The following is a 21,456-nucleotide window of genomic DNA, read 5'->3' as shown; positions in this document are numbered from 1 at the left end:
AGGGGGACTTGTCATTTCCATGGCTGTCACATCAGGAATCATCATAGCTGTGATTCTTGCTCTCATGCTGGTGTTTGTCAGGTAAAAGGCTGAAGTTTGTCTACATCTCGGGCATACAGTTTTGTAGTAGCGGAAGTACAAAATACCAGGACATAACAGTTATTTATGTGTAGAATATGTGCTTCTTTATACTGTATAAACCTTTTCTATTAAATATCAAAGATACTAAAGTGTGGTTAGTAGTAAATTCTGTGGAGATTATTCGTTATAGGCCTACTTGTGAAATTAAAATTATAGTTCCTTATTTTCAATTCAGGAGGTATACGATGGCAAGGAAAAGGGAAAATACCACAATAAAACAGGTATTCAGAATCTATTGCATTCTTAAAGGGAACTTTTATATGTGGAATCTTTGAAGTAGACAAATGAAGAATTGATTTATTACTGTAATACTATTTGACTGCTCAGTGATAGCACTGCTATATACAAAATGATTTTCTGTGTGTGTGTGTGTGTGTGTGTGTGTGTGTGTGTGTGTGTGTTGTGTTATCAGAGTTTGAGGAGTGTGAGTGACACATACATGCCTCTCCAGAGTAGAGCTCAGGCCTCAGTGTATGAGACTCTGCAGAAAGAGACACCCCCTACAGAGATGGAGCTCAAGGATCTCAGGATAAAATGACAACACCATCCATGAGTCTCCATGACTCTCTGACTTGTTGGTCTGACGTGTCCCTTCTTCCCAACCTTTAACTTTCTCTCAGAGTGAATGTTTCTTAAGTAACCACGGTCATTTATTTAATAATTTAGTAATTTACACAATCGTTGATTTCTTATTCTTTAGCATGGTAGACTTACGGTTATAATAAATTATTAATTAAAAGAGTAGCATGGAAGACTTACGGTATAGGGATAATGCTAGTTAGCCAGTGCAATCTTTGACTTCTGATGCAATCAGTGCCGGCGCTCCGCACACGCACATCACGCACTGCGCGTAGGGCACCAAGTGCCTGGGGGGGGGCACCAAAAAATCTGGGTCGTGAAAAATCACCACAATAGGCTACTAGTATTAGTAACAAATAAAGTTGTCAATGCGGTCATTTCCAAGAGGTTCATACTAAGCCAAGGGCGACATCTGTTGGTGAAACTGCATTCAGATAAAAAAACTAAGAAATTCTGAATGGTTTTTATTCCTTTGGTGGTGGTGGTTGGTTGGGGTGTGTGTGTGGGGGGGGGGGGGGGGGGGGGGCACCACCAAGCATTTGTGCTTAGGGCACCCAAATGGCTAGCGCCGGCCCTGATTAGTGATATCTAAGTGTGAATGTGTCAGGACTGTGAAGGCATGATGGCTTCAGGACCAGAAGCCCACATGAGAGAACTGAACTCAACACACTCTATTATGCTGTGATCTGTGTACTACTGTATTGCTATCACTAGTGATGACTGAGACTGGAGTAGCAGCCTCACTGTACTTCTGTTCTGCAATTGTGGAAGTTCCCTTACAAACAATAACTGTTATGGGACAGTTGTATTGCAGTGCAATGCAGTTTTGTGTCCAAAATATTATGTTTCCTGCATATGAATCCCACATTTGATACTCTTGAAGTAATGCAATTGTTTTTTGCATGGGTTGTGCCATTTTGAAATGATATCTTTAGATGCAGTGCCATGACGCACCAGCTGTGATGTGAATGGTTCACTCTCTGCTTTATGCTGCTTTCTCACTTTCTCACTGTTCTGAACGCCCTCTTCTGCATCCTATACTTATCTGTATACTCTGGTCTTGTGACCAGTAATAGGAAATATCAACATACTGTAGGCTTACTGAAAAAGTGTGTTTTGTGCTGATATTTGTAAAACTGTAAGTTTTATTTGTGTTTCTTGGCTGATGTTTGAAGTATACCAGTGTGATAACCAGGTTTTCTTCTTTTTATTTATTTGGGTAAATAAATCTATTTACTTTAACAAAAGAAATATATATTTCAAAGTGAAAGGTATGTTGGTATTTATTTATCTTATATTGATCATTTCCATGTCTAAATAAACTGAACGCTGTGCTGTGCATAATTTGCATCAGATATTTGTCTCCTATTGAGGGGTCATGGGCCTTTTTGTTTAAAGACCTGATTGCTGAGAAGGCAGAACCTCTGCTGTGAGTGGGTGTCCTTCTTGCTCCTTCCCCACAGAGCCGTATATAGAGAGAAGCCGTTTCCCAAAGTCAAGGAAGCATACTCAACGGCCGCCTTTTCAAGGGCGCCACGTCATCAAACTCCACCGAGCACTGTTCCATGTCAACAATACTCCGAAATTCGCACCCTTCATTCTGAGAATTTTCAAGGATGCATCTGTGGATCCTCGGGTGAACAAAAATACCCATAATCCTCTGCAATGACATGCATTGGAGCAGCGCCTACTGAAGCGTGCAGTTAAAAATGGAAGCACACTGGCGGAACTGCGGTGACTTGCACGTCCGCACTAGTGAGTCTGTTCCAAAGTAGAGTCCAAGAACGCTAGGGAGGCCTCTAGCCTCAACTTCGTAGAACCAGAGACTTTCTAATGTGGAGACACAGCACTCAAAAAATCCTTCATAGAAATGCATGACTTTTCGTTTGTAACGCCAATATGGCAGTTTCTACACATTTCCCACCCCTTCCTCGGCAAAACGTCGACATGTGAATACATTGAGCCAAAAATGTGGTGTGTTGTGCAGACATCGTGCCAATCGTGTGTTGTCAACTCGCCGCTGGAGCAAGGTTGGTGTCGTGAAGCCTTGTGCACGCGCATTTCTGCCGAATAGGATGCCCGATGAGTGCCCAAAAATCATTGCAATATGGCCGCCGAGTGGAGGGACTTGCCTAAAAGGACTTTGGTAGAACCCAACTCCCAAGGAAGCATTTTATCAATGAAGCATGCTCGCCTTTGGGAAACAGCCAGAGTTTTATGGCGCCATTTAGCCACCTTAATTATGAAAGCGCATAATGAATGAAAACGAGTGCAGATACAGAAATCGAGAGCGTAATACAGAAACTGAGGAGTGAAACCTAATCTCGTGGTAAATAAAACCGTTATCACATGTGTAACAATTATGCTTGAGAGCACAAAAATTACGTTCACATTGGACAGCTCTTCAAATCTGTGTTCTGCTCGATCTCACCAGATAATTTTTTGCTCTCGCTTTGGAACTTTCTATGCTCCACGTAGAGTTTGCATAATTAGGTCAGCTAAATCAGGGGTTCCCAAACTTTTCCACGACAAGGCCCCCCAAATACCAATAGGTTCTGGCCAAGGACCCCCTTGATGTGTTATTAAACCCATCGACAATACTACTGCAAATGTAAAAATACATTAAGCTAATTCTAATAATTATTTGAGCCACAAGCACTTCGTGATGGAACATACATTGTGTAAAAATTGCATTTGGGGCTTTCTGCTATATGAGAGTTATCACTCTACTATTATTCCCAGTCATTATCATGGAAAATATAATGTTCAGATATGCAGCAAATTATTATAATAGCACTGTATAACAACCCTCATAGTAATAGGTATATTTTAGATTTTTCAAATGTATTTGTTGCTTTTATTTTTCCTTCCAACTTGCTGAGGCCCCCCTGGCACCCCCTCGCGGCCCCCACTTTGAAAACCACTGAGCTAAATGACGCCATAGAGTTTGGCCAACTCAAATCATGGGTCAGATGACTCTACATATATGCTATGTTTAACCCTCTTGTTGTGTTTGCGGTCAAATGTGAGACAATTCTTTTCTCTCAAAAATATTGGTTTAGGATTTTGGACATAGGGCCTTTTTTCCAAGTTAGATATTTATCAGTAGAGACCGTTTTCAACACGTTTCATCCATTCCTTCTAGTTGCAGAGTTTGCCGTTGCTAGGCTAGCGCATGACTCTGACTTACAAAATGCAGCTTAACTAGCGTTGCTGTCTGTGATAGCATCTGTAGGACAGTTAAACTCTGCATTTTGAAATGCTGACAATTGCTAAATGCTGAATGATCATGTGATATGTTTGAATGGTCAAAGTGATTCATGCTTCTGGTGTCCTCCACTGACCATGGGTGTCCCGTAATAAAGACGAGTTTCCGTAATTTGCAAACGTGCGTGTGGACAAAGATCAAAATGAAAATGGAATAGGATGTGGGCTAAACCAAGACACGTCTCCATCACAGCAGGGTTCCACTGAGACTTTGGTCACTTCCTCCTTCAATACAATGTGTTTTACCCCGGGGATCAGGATTTGGAGGGCTAGGTCCAGGCTGTTAGCGACAGGAGTTCGTAATAATCGTAATATCATTTTGCATTTGCATAATCGTAATATCATATTGCATTTGTAAGATGTTACAAAATGGCCTGATGTGGTCAAATTTTCTGTCCATACTAAACTTTTGCTGAGTTGTGGAAGTGGTTTAGATTTAAAATGAAACACGCAATTTGTGGATAAACATTAGCCTACGTTTCTCTTCGTCATATGATGATTCACACAGCATGCTGAGCTTTTTCAGCCCTGGTTGTAAATCATACATCCCATCTAAACTGTCAGGTTCCTGTTTCTACTGAACCAATATGCGTTTTTATCTCTCTTCTTTTTTTTTCACACTTCAGGCCGTAAGATAAGCATATCCTTTCAAACTAAAAGATAAAATGTTAACATTGTGGGTGTTGTAAGTAAAGGTAAAAATTCCGTCTATCAGAAGTTCAACATTATATAAGCAACAACCTGACGTGACATGGTGTAGAACAACCTCCCAACATGCCCAGAACCATGACGTGACATGGTTTAAAACCCAAACAATGACATTTTAGATTTTTTGACCCTTTTGAAACAAAGCGCACATTGTGAAATTACCGCTTATGTAACTGTGACAGCTATAGGCCTTCGTGTGAGACAGGTCTGTGGCATGTATAGGCCTTGTGGACAAAAAGCTTTATTCAGCTTTATTCACTGGGAGGGTGTTACTTACATGCAGTCAAGTCTCACACAATGGGTGTGAGAAACACACATTTCAACCAGTTCATACGCTCACATGCCACACACAGAAAAATTATGAGAAATCAAGGTATCCCATATCTAATTAATGGACGAGGTGCAGGTGTACAAGTAGATTTTTCAAAGGGTTCATAAGTATCTAACCACTCAGCAGTCAATCAAAAAATAGCATTTTTTGTAAAATTCCAAAATAGGTGATTACACTCCCTACAACCACGTTATGCCTATATCAATGTGCACACAAAGGGTGCTGACAAGTGCTGAGCGCACTATTTAGTAAATTGAGAGCACAATCTAGTAAAATGAGAGCACAATTTAATAAAATGAGCACATCATTTAGTAAATTGAATGCATGTTTTATGCACACACAAAAACATATCTTGCAGTGACACCTTGGGGGTTCTGTACTTGCCTGTGATCAAAATGATAATGAGAACAGACTGTGAGGAAATATAGATAGATTTGTGGTAAAATATTATTGTTAGATTTAGTCTAACTAATCTGATCTTTCTGTGCAATTATGCAAAAGTATAGATGTGAGAAATGCAACTCTTTCTGTTCACATTCTACGCTATAGGTTATTCCCATATGACTTTTTTTGTGAACATGACATAAAATATCCTATTATCAAATAACGCCAATTAACTAATTTTGTTTATACTTTTGAAAATTCAACAGCCAAAACTAGAGAGAAAATTAACTTTGAATCTACATGGAATTTGATACAGTCCTCCGTCTCCACACTTATTCTTCTCGATGGAATATCTCACAAACTCTTTACTGAACATATGACAAACCATATATCAAAATAATGAACTGCCGTTCATCAAAATGATTCTGGAAACGTTATGTTAAGGTCAAAAACTGTTAAGGGTGCCTTTCTTCTACTTTATATACAGTATGTAGTACTTCACCTTTTTAATGCTGACCACAATCTTTTCAATGACTATTTCTGCAATCAACCGCAAGCGTCAAACAGAAACAAAGTCGCCCCCACAGAGACGTGGTTGCAGCGCTGTTCGAGTCCTGCATATGACGTGGACAGTGTGGCTGCCGAAGTGAACATGGACACGCAACGCTGTTCTGCAGACGTTAAGAAGGCAAATATGCCATTATTCAGACGTTGGCAGACATGTCTTCATGAGAAGGTAGGGGCATATATGTCTTTAAGAGGACTTCATTTTAAATGTGTATATATTCTTATTTTATGTTCACTTTTGATGTTTCAGATTTTTTTGTTTGTAACCTGTGTTAGCATGTTTGCCTATTCTGTACAGTTTGAGTTACCTAGTGTTGTTATGGAACATGTCTTCTCCAAACCTAATCATCATTTATCAGTGAAACATACCATTAACAGAGTAGAATTCCAGTCAGCCACAGGTTTAGATCAAGCAAAAAAACAACTGCAGTTATTAGACAACAAATGCAGTGAAATTTATCTGAAGTAGTATAATGCAGTTTCATGTCCAAATTACTGTTCTGCAGTAATATGCAGTGCAATGTAGTTGCAGTGCAAATTTGTCATGTCCACACTGTAACAAGATTCCTTGATTTTCACAGCATCACTGCTGTTTTTGGGGAAAATGTGTACTGTATTTGTGAATACAGTATGTTGCTGTGGTTTCGCTATGAATTATGGTCAAAAATGGTCAAACTACAGTAATAAAAATTTGCTGCGAATCATAACACAGTAATAAATCTGACTCCTCCCTCACTTGTCAGCTTTTTGAAAATTTTGAAAAAACATGGCGGAAAATCAGTTGGGGTTTTCTGTTTTCTTTTTGCACATAAATACAAAGTTAAGCTCCCAGATAGCAAGGTGACATTGATATTATGTTGATTTTCCATCCAAATCATAATTTTGAAAAGATATTGAAAAGTCATGGATTTATGGTTTACTGGGAAATTTTGACGTGGTGATGATTGAAACGTGCACCGCGCGACGACGTTTGAACTGTCCGGTGGGAGATCATTTTTGAGCAACAGTTCAGTCAGTCAGACCAACGGTGTTCAGCACTCTGACAAGTTCGCAGCTCCACCTTAATGGTAAGCAAGCATTTATTTATGTAACGTTAATGTTTCATTGTGAAAGTGTACTACATTAAATTCGGGCATGTGTACAGTCTATGTACGTTGTACTGTCTAACTTACAACTCATCCATGCTTGTTGGATCAACTAAGTAAGTAGCAGCTAACGTTAGGCTAGCTATCATAGTTGCTGTTGCTGTGACGGTGGCATTAACGTATGTTACTGTCACAAATGTTAGGCTGAAGATGATGTGCTGCTGGTTAACGTTAACGTGGAGGTTTAGCTGACTTATGTAACGTTAACTCCCCGTAATCATGTACGGTTTTGTGAGTTTAATAGGCGAACTTTAGCAATATTGATATACAGTGTTGGGAGTAATGCGTTACAAAAGTAATGTAATTACTGTAATATATTGCTGTTTGCGGTAACGCGGTAATGTAAGGCATTACAAAAAAAGAATTTGGTAATATTTACTCGGTACAAACTTCAGTAACGCGCGTTACAATGCAGTTTAACCCAAAATTAAGCGCTTGTTTTGTTTTGATACATATTCGCAAACACCACGCGAGAACAACAGAGTAGAAAAAATCCGCGCAAAATAGTAGCCTAGAACGTTATCTCCTGATACTGGTTGAATATGACTGTGGCTGCAGCAGACTCGCAGGCGGACTCTATTTGCGGGATGGACATAAGCCTACGCTCATTATTTTCAGCTTGTCAGAGACAAGGCTATGAAGAACATAATAGTTAGTGCACTTTGTGTGCGAAACCGACAGATTTCTCAGCTCGCGAAATAGCACAAGTAAATTAATGAAACATCTAAAGTAGTGCCACGCTAATCTTTTTGATTCTTGATAAAACACAAACTATGCTGTTGTGCATGTCAGCTTTGTGCTGTGAACTTAAATTAAGGGATAGAAATGCAGAAAAAGATTGTGTAGCCTGGCAGTGCCACCGCTCCCACCACGCGCATCACGCACTTTGCGTTGGGCACCAAAGGACAGAGGGGGCACCCAAATGTAACCAATGAATAGTAGCTTTACTGCAAACTGCGTTTCACTCTTCATCAATAACGTTTACAATGTCAAAATGCACTAACACGATGTTACATGCAAGTTTGTGTTCTCTCAATCACCACGTAGTACTAGAATTGGTGGGTCTTCAATTATTCGTTTTCCAAGCATTTAGGCTACATTCGCAAAACGAAATGTGAAGCAACATGTCATTGCATACTTCCATTTCCAAAGCAATGAAGGTTGCTTAAAACAACTTAACATTGTGCATATTATTGTTAATATTGTGCTATCAATGTAACTCAAACAAATAAGGCTTGTAAACAAGAGCTGGCAAAAGGGCATTATGACAACGTAAAGATCGATCAATGCTCTTAAAGTGACAGTGCACCATTTATAAGTAAAACAGCATTTCTTCAGAAATTAATGTTTAAAAATACACAGTAATGGTCTGTAAATAATAGGCCTTTTATTTTACTTTAGGTGTTTGAGTTATCATTTAAATGTCACTCACTCAAAGCCACTCACTTAGGCGCACCGAAATGGCCAGCAGGCCACCATCTTGACATGTCTTTATTAAAGGAACCATATGTAAAAATTGTATTTCAATTAATCATAAAATTGCCCTGATATGTCACTAGACATTAAGAAATCATGTTCATTTCAAATACTTATATCACTGACAACAGTAATCTGGCCAGGATATTGTCATTTAAAAAGTGAAGTTGCAGCCCTCAAATGATGTTGATGTTGTCATGTTGTGTTTTGGCCTAATGCGCCACCCTCCACCTATCTACTAATCACAAAGTCAGTAGTGTTTCGTCATCCGGTTGCCAACTCTGCCAGTCAGAGGGGAGGGGAAGGGGATACACCGCTCTACAGTAATTTGAAAGTGATTGTAGTACCCGTTTTGGCCACAATCTTATATGGTTCCTTTAAGCGTTGATTTACAATATAGTAGGCTCTCTATTGATTTTAATGAGTAGGCCTTGGCCTTAAAGTTACAGTATTTCTATCACAATTTACCAGACTTTGACCTTTTGTCGGTTTTTAACCAAATTCTGACTATGATTGTTCCTTGTATTGCATTATGAGCACTGCGCCTATTGCATACTGTTGCCTTAAGCCTAGCTCAGTCATTATGCTATACCAGATCTCCCTCCATTGGAAGAGCAAGCTGCATTGAGCATAATAAACTGCATTTAGAATGGCAAATCCATATTTCTAGATATTTTGGTGAAAGTAACTTAAAAGTAATGCAATAGTAGTGTAATGCCTTACAATTCAGAGACAGTAATATTATAATGTAACAAATTACTTTGAAATGACAGTAATAAGTAATGCATAGTACATTACGATTTTGAAGTAACTTGCCCAACACTGTTGATATAAGTTAACTTTAAGTCACATCTGACTATCATTAACCGTTGTTCGGACGAACAGCGCGAATGGCTGTTGCTGCAAGCAAACATCATCAATGAGCTCACCCAGCTGGCTAACGTTAAATATACCTTGCGAAACTGAGTTATGCTAACACCATCTTCAGCCTGGCATTTTGACAGTAAACACAAAAAACATACAGTATATATATATAAATGATTATTCTAAAGTTTCACTTGTAAGTAGCCTTCAGTTTCAGTTGAACATTGTTATCTAACACTATTTATCTTTTCTTCTATTTCTGCTAGGTGCTGCTTCACTCTGCTACTGGTGGTGGATCAGGCTGACTGCAACCGTTGGTCTAACGTTAGGATGCAGCACACGAGAATTTCTAAACGGAAAAAAGTGAATAAATGTACTTGCTTTTCAAACTGATAACAAGTTGTCAATGGTTATTTATGCAAGTTTGTGTAGCCTAAACCATACCTAGGCCTAGCCAAATTTATCCTGGCTGTAGATAAAGCAGGATATGAATTTCCCAAAATTACTGTATATAATATTACAGCACTGGTATTACTACTGTACTTAGTTACAGTATGATCGATCCATAAGTACTGTGATTAAAAATACGGTAGACAATTCAATGCTGTATACATTACAGCACTGGTAGTACTACTGTAGTTTGCATTTACAGTATCAGGCATAGGTACTGTGATTTCATATACAGTAGGTGTACTGTAGAGTGAAATACAGCAACTTGCTGGTTATTTGCTGCCAGCAAGTTGCTGTAAATTTTACGTTAAACTTTTTACAGTGCAAATTACTGCTTTCCTGCCAGGAATTCCTCAAAAACAGCAGTTTTGAAATGATACAACTTTCATGCGATGGTGTAATTCACACCACACTACTAATTTCACTATTGCCAGGCATTACTGTTCAGTTTCCTAGTAAGGAAAGAAAGGAAGCTCTCTGTTGGGTTGGTACTCTCTTGTGAGAGATACTGTTACTTTCCTGTGTGGAAAAGAAAACCTTATCTGTGTTCACACGAGTTGTATAAGTTCAGGCAGAAGCTGAAGGAGCCCTATGACAGCTGGCCAGGTCACCATAGGCTGGAGGGAATATAAAAGTATAAAAGCATATAAAAGTCACAAACAAGTGTTATTTCAATATTGTGGAGGGGGAGCCTATGCATGTTTTGTTGTCAGCTCCTCAGGGATGGATTACTGCACGGGCCTACCGGGCCCAGGCCCAGGGGCCCAAGGGGTCAGGGGGCCCTGAAGCCCAAGCCTTTGCATGGAATCATTCCTCAATATCAACAAATCAGGATGTAGGCTATGAGTCTGATTGAGTTTAGTATTGGCCATCCCCAAAATGCACCAGAATACAGGAAATCACAGCAAAGAAATTAATTTTTTTCTGGGGGAGGACCCCCAAATCCCCCCTCCCACATATTTGACAATTAGTGGGGGGCCCTTAATACATCTGGGCCCAGGGGCCCGAAAGTTCATAATCCGCCCATGCAGCTCCTAAGAGTGTCAGTAAACTAAATGAATGTAAATATTAAAATTATGCAAATCTTTTGAAGCCTCACTGCTGAAATTTGAGCCAAATTGATTATCAAAGTGCCAACTGAGGGGTCTCTGGGGCCAAAGGGTAAATTTCAAGGCCCCTGCTGTTTTTAGGGAAGATTATCCACTCTACTCCTCCTACTACTAATACTACAGTTTTTATTTACAACTGTTTACACATATTTTCAAAACTCTGTGTCTATTTTTCAAAACTCCACACACAAAACCCACAATTGCTCACACAAAATGCAAAATGCCTCAAATCTCCAGCAAAATGACACACAACATTCAAAATGTCATAAACACATCTTTAAAGCAAACATTTGCCTCACATTACAAACACATTTTTGCCATAATATGACATTTTGTATACATCAACACTGTTGCTCAAAACGTAACGCTCTTCTGTCTTTCATCGGCTTTATGTATTTCCATACAAGAGTGAAAGTTACGGTATCTGTATAGAGAGAAGTTGAAATACACAGTAAAAATAGTGATTTTTACCAAATAATTTGCTGTTGCGAATACAGTATGTTAAAGCCAACAAAAACAAAGCAAAGCAAAATACAATGTTCTGAAAAAGCTGATTTTCGATAGACTATCAAATTACTTTTTTTTTTTTTTTTTTTTTTGGGGGGGGGGGGGGGTGTGTGTGTATACATAGGTCTATAGAAAAATGTAGGCTATTGAGCTAATGGTAACTTGGGGAGACACAGAAATATAGTAATATCTATTCATAGGCCTAAGGCAATGATTGGATGGTGTTCCTTAAAGTAATGAGTGTTTACACATGAAGAGAGAGAGTGAAGTACTGGTAATGTAGTGTGGCATTTTGATGGGTTGTGTTTGAAAAACTAAATCAAGTTACTTCATGTTAGATGTTTGTGTGTTAATGTAAGTAGAAAACTGTGTGTGGTGTTTTGCAAAATGAGATTACTGTATGGTTTTGCAGATTTGGTGTGGGGTTATAATGTTTGGAAAACATGTTTAGAAAAATGTGTGACAAGCATAGATTTAGTGTGTAAGCAGTTGAAAAAAACTGTTATAACAGGGACAAAAACAATATTCCGGTATCTTATCTGCGTGGGCCCCTCAAAACATACTGTTTGCAGTTGCAGTTAGTAAATGTGACTGTCCTTTGAAACATAAGTGTGAAGTGTGATAAAAATTTAAATAAATAAAAAAAACAGTCGTGTAAAGTATCAATGCCGGTCCTTCTTTGTTTCGTTGTGAAGTTGGGTGGGTGGAGTTCAATGTGGGCGTTTTTGGTGACGTTTATTCACTTAAATGCCCAATAGTATCTCCGTTCAGAAAAAGGAGGGAGAGTTGGAGGAGGGACCGTAAAGGGGCAGTGCGTCATAGTTCTCACCAACGTCCTCTCTGTTTAAACTAGTACAAGTTATGAGAGACAAGTCTTTCACATTCGTCTTTGAGTCAGACGCAAGAAGTTAAAAATATGTCAGGCAGAGGCAAAGGAGGCAAAGGTCTTGGAAAAGGAGGCGCAAAGCGTCACCGCAAAGTTCTTCGTGATAACATCCAGGGTATCACCAAACCTGCAATTAGACGTCTGGCTCGCCGTGGAGGTGTGAAGCGTATCTCTGGTCTCATCTACGAGGAAACCCGAGGTGTCTTGAAGGTTTTCCTGGAGAACGTAATTCGTGACGCCGTCACTTACACTGAGCATGCCAAGAGAAAGACCGTGACCGCTATGGACGTGGTTTATGCTCTTAAACGTCAGGGTCGTACTCTGTACGGTTTTGGTGGGTAAAGATACGATGTCTCCTTCGACTAAATATAAAGGCTCTTTTAAGAGCCACCCAATTCCTTGTGAAAGATAATATTCCTGTTTGTATAGGTTGATGTTAATTATAAACGCACTCCTGGAATTCAGTTTCGATGGCAATTTTTATGTGAGACTAGGCCTTTGCAATCTAATGGAAAGCTTAAAATGCGTGGCCTACGTGTGAACTACGTATTCACATGCTATTTTGTAGGCCTATGTGACAATTTCTTAATGACTTCTCAAACAGCATCCGACGCCATGAGCGTAAAATTAGGGTTAATACTCTACCAAATATTAAACAAACAAACAAAACACATGTATGCTGGTTCTAAGCCGAATAGTCCTACCCCATAAATCAATTAGACCTTTTATTGTTTAAGTTATTACATGCACATGTGTTGCCATAACATTTTTTTATGATCATTCAAGCAAATATACATTTGGCCTCACAGACAGGGACGTCAGAATGTAGCAATGTAAATCGAAGGAGTGTTTCCTATATTTTACTCCTCTATATTGTTTTGCACAGTGCTGTAAAAGCGTGTTTTCTTCATACTGTGAAAACGTGTCAACATTTTGCAATGCCAACAGTTCATTAAAGAACCATTTTACAGTTATATCGCACACACGTTAATGGTGATTCGAGAAGTGCACCAAAGTGATTGAGAAAAACTGCAATCATGAATTACAACGCTAAATGTAAAAACTATTTGCCATACATTTATTCACAAGAAAAGTGCGGGAAAAGAACAGCAGGTCGTAAACCTTCTCTCACTGACTCCCCCCTTCGATACAAAATGACCAACCGTGTCTACGTATTTGGTTTCGGAGGGAAATTACAAGCCATTCTGGTCGTGGGTGTTTGAGGTGTCGTAGTCCTCTAGTTGCATAGAGCCTGGCATATATACCAGGTAACTTCAATCTAAGTGCAGACATTTGGTTTTCTTATAGTCGAGGAATCAAGATGCCAGACCCAGCTAAACCTGCCCCAAAGAAAGGCTCCAAGGAAGCCGTGATAAAAGCAGCCGGCAAAGGAGGCAAAAAACTCCAGTCCAGGAAAGAGAGCTACGCTATGTACGTATACAAAGTCTTGAAGCAGGTCCACCCTGACACCGGTATCTCTTCCAAGGCCATGGGCATTATGAACTCCTTCGTAAACGACATCTTCGAACGCATCGCTGGAGAAGCCTCCCGCTTGGCTCACTACAACAAGCGCTCCACTATCTCTCCCAGGGAGATCCAGACTGTAGTGCGTCTGCTTCTGCCCGGTGAGCTGGCCAAGCAAGCTGTGTCCGAGGGAACGAAGGCCGTCACCAAGTAAAACCGAATTTGAAACACGGTCTCCAATCTCAAAGGCTCTTTTAAGAGCAACCCACATGTTCTTTAAAAAAAATGTAATCCCAATATAATTATATTTATCTGCAGATAAACGGCTGAAGGCAAATACCAATTAATGTATTGCTATTTTGAGGATCTAGTCTACTGATCAGGATATATGGGACTTCGGGATATAAAGTCTATTTAATAATTGCAAGCCAAGACACGGTATTCATTTAATGGTTGCGTTACAACCCAAAAAGCCTGGCAAGGGACATTTTGTCAGGAAATGGATGAGAAACCCTGACGTCGATATATGCCTGCAAAAAAACGAAACTTTTACAGGCGTCAATGAAACAGGGCTGTGTTGGTGTTGTGGTATCTGATCTAATCAGAACTGTCTGAAACATGACACCAGTGTTACGACACCACGCGACTACACTTGAATCTGTGATTGTGTAATGTTTCTGCAGGCAGTTTGGAAAATAGCTTTTCTGAATGTTTAGGTGGCTCTTAAAAGAGCCTTTTGAGTTATCGGGTCCTGATTCGGGTTAATTTAAGCACGCTCCCCACGGATACGACGAGCCAGCTGGATGTCTTTGGGCATGATGGTGACCCTCTTAGCGTGGATGGCGCACAGGTTAGTGTCCTCGAACAGACCGACCAGATAAGCCTCGCTAGCCTCCTGAAGAGCCATGACAGCAGAGCTCTGGAAGCGCAGATCAGTCTTGAAGTCCTGAGCAATTTCTCTCACCAGACGCTGGAAAGGCAGCTTGCGGATCAGCAGCTCAGTGGACTTCTGGTAACGACGGATCTCTCTCAAAGCCACGGTACCAGGCCTGTATCGGTGAGGCTTCTTCACTCCACCGGTTGCTGGTGCGCTTTTACGCGCAGCCTTGGTGGCGAGCTGCTTCCTCGGAGCCTTACCTCCGGTAGATTTGCGGGCTGTCTGCTTGGTTCTTGCCATTACTACTTATTCTTCGGGTTTGAAGAGTATGAACACGTTTGCCGAACGTGGATATATAAGGCCTACGACCGCAGCCCGCCCCCTGTTTACGTCAGGTTTTTTAGTCTCTGCTGATTGGTCTTCCAAGTTCCCTCCGAGTGGCGCCTGAAATTCAAAATACAAAGCCCACTCCCTAAAGGCCTCTATCATTGCTTTGATTCACTATTCACAGAACATTTTCAATACAAATTCGAATGAAAAGAAATTCACTTAAACAATCCATCAGTCAGTGCATATACCCTGTTGTAGAAACAAACACAACAAACAATAACTTGTTAGCTAGCATGTATAAGCATACATTATTACCTAAGCTTGTCTGTATTTGCTAAATGTAGGCCTTCAAATACGCCAAAACTACCATGAATATGTAATATAATTGGAAAAAAAAATGCGTCTGAAAGACTGCATCATGTTGGTTAACTACGAGGTCCCAAGATCATCCCGCAGCCCTGCATTAACTAAGAACTTGCATTTATCATCTCACTACTTCCTTCTTTCATGCTTGTGTATGTGCGTACACCTATGGAAGATGGGTGACAATGTATGTGTGGGTTGGATATATTATTGTTTTTACATTTATTTAAAGTTATTTATTGAATGCACCGTTAAGACTGCTAACCAATTTCGTTTTACCCTCCGCAATGACAACGGAATTCTGATTCTGGTCTTGAATGATTAATTGCAGTTGATTAATTAAAAGGAAGGAAAAATAAAAACTAAGTAAACTGGACTAGGAGTTACCTTAGTAGCTGGCATTTAGGAGAGCGAAGGCCAAATATTGATCGAATAAAATGGGTTAGATTTCCTAATTACTTTTCACATGTGTACATGAAGAAATGTTATGATCGTACAGATATCATGTCAAAGACAACTTGGAAATCACTTTTTACGGTATTTGGGTGGCTCTTAAAAGAGCCTTTGTTTCAGGGGCTTTAGAGCTAGCAGATTTATTTGGACTTCTCTGTTTTCTTGGGCAACAGCACAGCCTGGATGTTAGGCAGGACACCACCCTGAGCGATGGTCACACCGCCGAGCAGCTTGTTTAACTCCTCGTCGTTACGCACAGCCAGCTGCAGATGGCGGGGAATGATACGGGTCTTTTTGTTGTCACGGGCAGCGTTGCCGGCCAACTCCAGGATCTCAGCAGTCAAGTACTCGAGCACGGCAGCCAAGTACACTGGTGCACCAGCGCCGACACGCTGAGCGTAGTTGCCTTTGCGCAGCAGCCTGTGCACACGGCCGACGGGGAACTGCAGTCCAGCTCTGGATGAACGAGTCTTGGCCTTTGCTCTGGCCTTGCCGCCGGTTTTACCTCTGCCGCTCATTTTTGTAGGTGTTTAGATTTCGTCTAATGACTCAAATGCTCGATTACGGCCAGTCATATCTTAATATCACATAGCAGCTCGGGGCTACTCAGTGCCCCAGTGGCTGAGAACAGAATGCTGAGAGCCAATCAACGTGTAGCTCGCTGCAGGACATCGACTTGAGTTCTATTTGGCGCGTATTCCCATTCGCATTCCTACCTCCCTTTCAGTGTATCAGCTCAAAACACGTAATGCATAACACAGTAGAGAAGTAATATCCCAGTTGGTTTAAGTCACAGCAAAGTTTTCAGAGGTTCACTTTAATGGTCATAGTATATCAACAAAGCTTCGCGTGGTAACTTATAATGTAGCAAACTGTTTCAGCTTTTGGATACTTTGTGATACACTGTACATTGTTACAATGTAACAAATTGAAGTGGTTGTGTGTTGCAACATTTTGGATACTTTGTATTGTTTGGGAGCAACTGCTTTATGAGCAAGAGGGCATTATGAGTTATAAGTTACAGTTTTTTCTGAATGCTTAAACACATTTTTTGTAACTATGGCTTTTTTTGCAAAACTCTACACACAAATGGCAAAACCACTCACTGAGTTCGCAAAACTAAATGCACAAACACTGCTTTGCACTCAGTTTGCCATTTTGTAACACACACTTTGCACAACTGTAGGCACAATGGCTTTTATTTACACTATTTTGCCAACTCTCTGGCACACTTTCTCATGTGAAAACTGTTTTAGATAATTAGTTCACCTTGCAATCAGCCTAAGCACTATAAATAAGCCACAGGTAATGTACAATGGGTACAATGGAGTGAGCAGGAAGAGTGAGAAGAGAAAGAAATAGCCCTTTTACAGACAAAAAAACAGTCTACATGTGGGGATATTGTCATGTCAGGCCTGGATACGTCATTCCAGAATATATTTTTCCCGGTGCCTAGGACAAGGACATTGCATGTGATGTAGACAGAATTTTGAGAGAGACGACCCGATGTAGACTGATTTGTTTTGTCTCAGTGAAATGCTATTTTGTGTTTTGACTTGGAAAAACACACTTGTGTTTGTTTTGATGTGTGCAAATAAACTCTACAGTAATACTTGAAGTTTGGATCCCTGTATGTTTACAGAACTATGTGAAAAGTATGACCTCAAACTGACATAGTCTACCTTGTGCACAGAGAAAGCAAAAGCCAGATGTGTTTTTTATTCATACCATCAGTGTGTTGTTGGCACATTGTGTGCTTACTATTGTGATGGCTTGTGTTTACTGTTAGATACGAAAACACAATTTTTACGAAGGTGTGAAGAGTTAAGCAAGGTGTGTTAGCTTTTGCAAGAGAACTACAATGTTTTGCTGATTGGGTGAGAGGTTTTGCCATTTGTGTGTAGAGTTTAGCAAAAAAAGCCATAGTTACAAAAAATATGCTTAAGCAATCAGAAAAAACTGTAATCGATTAGAAGCAACTGATGCATGAGCAAAGGGGCATGTTTTATGATAACGCAATTATCATGAAATTCATGATCCATTAGTTCATTACCCATACTGTTAATTGCCACTCTCTGTTTAAATTTCCCTCTGGGACAGTGGATATTGGACTAATTCATTTGGTCAATCAAATCACGCAGTGGGAGATTTGTAAAATTTATAGAAAGCTAATCGGTCGTTGTGAACGTACACACTCAAAGCGAGTATGTTTATATACGAGCAAGCACTGCTGGAATAAACGCATTCAAAGAACTTTTGGGTGGCTCTTAAAAGAGCCTTTTTGTAAACGTGTTGAAAACGCAACATTTACTTCTTCTTGGGTGCAGCCTTTTTGGGTTTAGCAGCTTTAGGCTTGGCCGCCTTGGGTTTTGCTGCCTTGGCTTTCTTGGGGCTCTTTGCTGCCTTCTTGGGTGCAGCGGGCTTCTTAGTCTTCTTCGGGGTCTTCGTTGCCTTTTTCGGCGTGGCGGGCTTCTTGGCTGCTTTCTTCGGAGACTTTTTGGCGGCCGCCGGCTTCTTGGCTGCTGCCTTCTTGGGCTTCTTAGCCGCAGCAGGCTTCTTCGGTGCTGGCTTCTTGGCTTTAGGAGCTGCCTTCTTTGCAGGCTTCTTTTCCACCGCCTTGTTCAGCTTGAAGGAGCCGGAGGCACCAGTTCCCTTGGTCTGGACCAGAGTTCCCTTGGTGACCAAACTCTTGATGGCCACCTTGACACGAGCATTGTTCTTTTCCACATCGTACCCACCAGCCGCCAAAGCCTTCTTCAGCGCAGCCAGAGAAACTCCCTTCTTCTCTTTGGAGGCAGAGATAGCCTTGACGACGAGCTCGCCTACACTTGGTCCAGTTTTCTTGGGTCGGGGCGTCTTCTTCTTGGGGGCCTTTGCTGGGGCCGCAGCGGAGGCTGGAGCAGCTTCTGCCATTATATGTTTTCCGCTCAATCAACTTCTGAGACCTGACAGAATGTATAACGATGGGAGCCGGTGGGCTGGTTTTAAAATAAGCATGACAACCATTAAGACTCAGCATATTGAGAGCTCTTCCGGGTTGTCTGTGACGATATCACTTGTGTTTTCTACAAGCACTTTTTGTAACAAATATGAGTAGCGATACGACATTTATCAACAAGACGATGTCTGTGCCCAGCCTACACTTTAAAGTGAATATATGGGGTCATATGTGTATAAGTATTTGCAACGAACTGGGAACTTTGACGTCTAGATGGAGAGGTTGAAGTCAGTCTTGTTTTTGTGAGGAAAACGTGTACATAATGATAGTAAAACCGTGCAATGCATCAACAAAAAAGTGGCACAGACCAAGAGATGAGCCTCAGTAACACACAAAAGCAGTGACAATGTCGTTTTTGCCAATGTGTACTTTACAAACGGGAGCTTTTTGGACAAAGCGAAACACAGTTGACAACAGCGAAGCACAGTTGACACAGTGACTGAGGCGATTCTTTGAACCATCTGCTGTTAGTGATAGCAGGGGCATTGCACAATTGCATTTTCCTTGTGGATTATAAGTAGGCCTAGGTAATCTATTTAGATTTTAGGTAACATCTTGTACTAACTTGTTGAAATATCATTGTTCCTCCTCTCTATGAGAAAGCAACTTTGGGTTGGATGACCTGAATGTTTTTTTCTCCATATTTATAGTTGCCATTAAAATAACAGCCTTTAGATAAAGCCTTTGATTTTTATGTAATTGCACAACTTGTTACAGTTTTTTTCTGATTGCTTAAGCACATTTTTTGTAACTAGGGCTTTTTTTTTGCAAAACTCTACACACAAATAGGAAAACCTTTCAACCAATCAGCAAAACATTGTAGTTCTCTTGCAAAAGCTAACACACCTTGCTTAACTCTTCACATCTTCGGAAAAATTGTGTTTTTGTATCAAACAGTAAACACAAGCCATCACAAAAATAAGCACATAATGTGCCAACTACACACTGATGGTATGAATAAAAAACACATCTGGCTTTTGCTTTCTCTGTGCACAAGGTAGACTATGTCAGTTTGAGGTCATACTTTTGTCATAGTTCTGTAAACATACAGGGATCCAAGCTTCAAGTATTGGTGTTTATTTACACACATCAAAACAAACACAAGTATGTTTTTCCAAGTCAAAACACAAAATAGCAATTTCACTGAGACAAAACAAATCAGTCTACATCGGGTCGTCTCTCTCAAAGTTCCGTCTACATCACATGCAATGTCCTAGTCCAAGGCACCAGGAAAAATATATTCTGGAATGACGTATCCAGGCCTGACACGACAATGTCCCCACATGTAGACTGTTTTTTTGTCTGTAAAAGGGCTATTTCTTTCTCTTCTCACTCTTCCTGCTCACTCCATTGTACCCATTGTACATTACCTGTGGCTCATTTATAGTGCTTAGGCTGATTGCAAAGTGAACTAATTATCTAAAACAGTTTTCACATAAGAAAGTGTGCCAGAGAGTTGGCAAAATAGTGTAAATAATAGCCATTGTGCCTACAGTTGTGCAAAGTGTGTGTTACAAAACTGCAAACTGAGTGCAAAGCAGTGTTTGTGCTTTTAGTTTTGCGAACTCAGTGAGTGGTTATGCTATAAGTATTAATAGTTTTAGAAATTGTGCTATAAGAATCACAGTTGTGTTTAAGCATTCAGAAAAAACTGTAAGCATTCAGAAAAAAAAAAAATAATAAAGGGGAAATCCGGCTATACATTTCCGTTTCTCGATGTCACCGAATACTGACGGTACGGAAAAAAACCTAAAACAATCGGTTTACCTACAGTAGCTGGAGCAAAGTCACCACGTGATTGGCTCAATGTATTCACATGTCGACGTTTTGCCGAGGAAGGGGTGGGATATGTGTAGACAACTGCCATATTGGCGTTACAAACTAGCCCCATGCATTTCTATGGAGGATTGTTTGAGTGCCGTGTCTCCTCATTAGAAAGTATCTGGCTGGAGTTGCTGCAGCCAGCAGATAAAGTAGCCAGGCAGCTACAGCGCTACACTCTGAGGGCATGGACATGGCATGGGGGCTCAGGAACATGCCCCCAGAGTGTAGCCCTCGACAGTGGAAGGCAGGTGGAAGTGCTACATCAGCTAACCAAACCAAACCAAATCAGCATTCTATTATGTGTCCAAAACATAATGTCATCAAGAAACGTAATCATCTGTCAGTGCAGTGGATTTGAAATAGTGTGTTTACCACAGTTTACAATACAGTGAAGAGTTAGTGGAATGTTGTACTGTATATCCAATCCAGGAAATGAAACACTATGTTTTGCACTGTACATAAATGTTGCTCCATGTTCTGACTATGAATGAGCATCAAACCTCAAACATCAAAATTGCTCTCAAGACTCCCCCATAGTTGCATAGCGTAATACACTTTTATTATACTGTCGTGAATAAAAATTGTGCTTTTCGTAATGCAATGTCAATAGACACACCATTATCACTATTAAAAGTCAGTGTGACATCAAATCTATTTTGAATGTTATTTTAAGGTACAAAAACTACATAATTTTCCTTTGATGCTGTCATTATGTCCTCACTGTAAATATATG

The 21,456-nt window shown here is 40.3% G+C and overlaps 3 protein-coding genes and 1 long non-coding RNA gene across 4 annotated transcripts; 1 reads left to right on the top strand and 3 right to left on the bottom strand.

The window, feature by feature from the left end:
* Positions 1-919, top strand: LOC143131175 (uncharacterized). The gene is made up of 3 exons (XR_012988049.1): positions 1-81; positions 317-362; positions 554-919. It is a non-coding gene; the product is annotated as an uncharacterized LOC143131175 (long non-coding RNA).
* A 13,708-nt stretch (positions 920-14,627) lies between these two features.
* Positions 14,628-15,062, bottom strand: LOC143131057 (histone H3). The gene has a single exon (XM_076290437.1). The coding sequence runs from the start codon at positions 15,053-15,055 to the stop codon at positions 14,645-14,647; it is 411 nt and encodes a 136-aa protein (XP_076146552.1). The 5' UTR covers positions 15,056-15,062; the 3' UTR covers positions 14,628-14,644.
* Positions 15,063-16,021: 959 nt separating this feature from the next.
* Positions 16,022-16,421, bottom strand: LOC143131071 (histone H2A). Its single transcript, XM_076290462.1, has one exon. The coding sequence runs from the start codon at positions 16,417-16,419 to the stop codon at positions 16,042-16,044; it is 378 nt and encodes a 125-aa protein (XP_076146577.1). The 5' UTR covers positions 16,420-16,421; the 3' UTR covers positions 16,022-16,041.
* A 1,787-nt stretch (positions 16,422-18,208) lies between these two features.
* On the bottom strand, positions 18,209-18,814 carry LOC143130967 (histone H1-like). The gene has a single exon (XM_076290302.1). The coding sequence runs from the start codon at positions 18,812-18,814 to the stop codon at positions 18,209-18,211; it is 606 nt and encodes a 201-aa protein (XP_076146417.1).
* Between the last annotated feature and the right edge of the window lie 2,642 nt (positions 18,815-21,456).

This window comes from Alosa pseudoharengus, unplaced genomic scaffold, assembly GCF_046254945.1.
Source record: "Alosa pseudoharengus isolate Yale_2024_CS ecotype anadromous, Long Island Sound unplaced genomic scaffold, YU_APseudo_1.1 YU_APseudo_1.1_scf_1, whole genome shotgun sequence".
NCBI lineage: Eukaryota > Metazoa > Chordata > Actinopteri > Clupeiformes > Clupeidae > Alosa > Alosa pseudoharengus.
The sequence above is the reverse complement of the archived record's forward strand: the minus strand, read 5'-3'. Positions and strand labels throughout refer to the sequence as shown.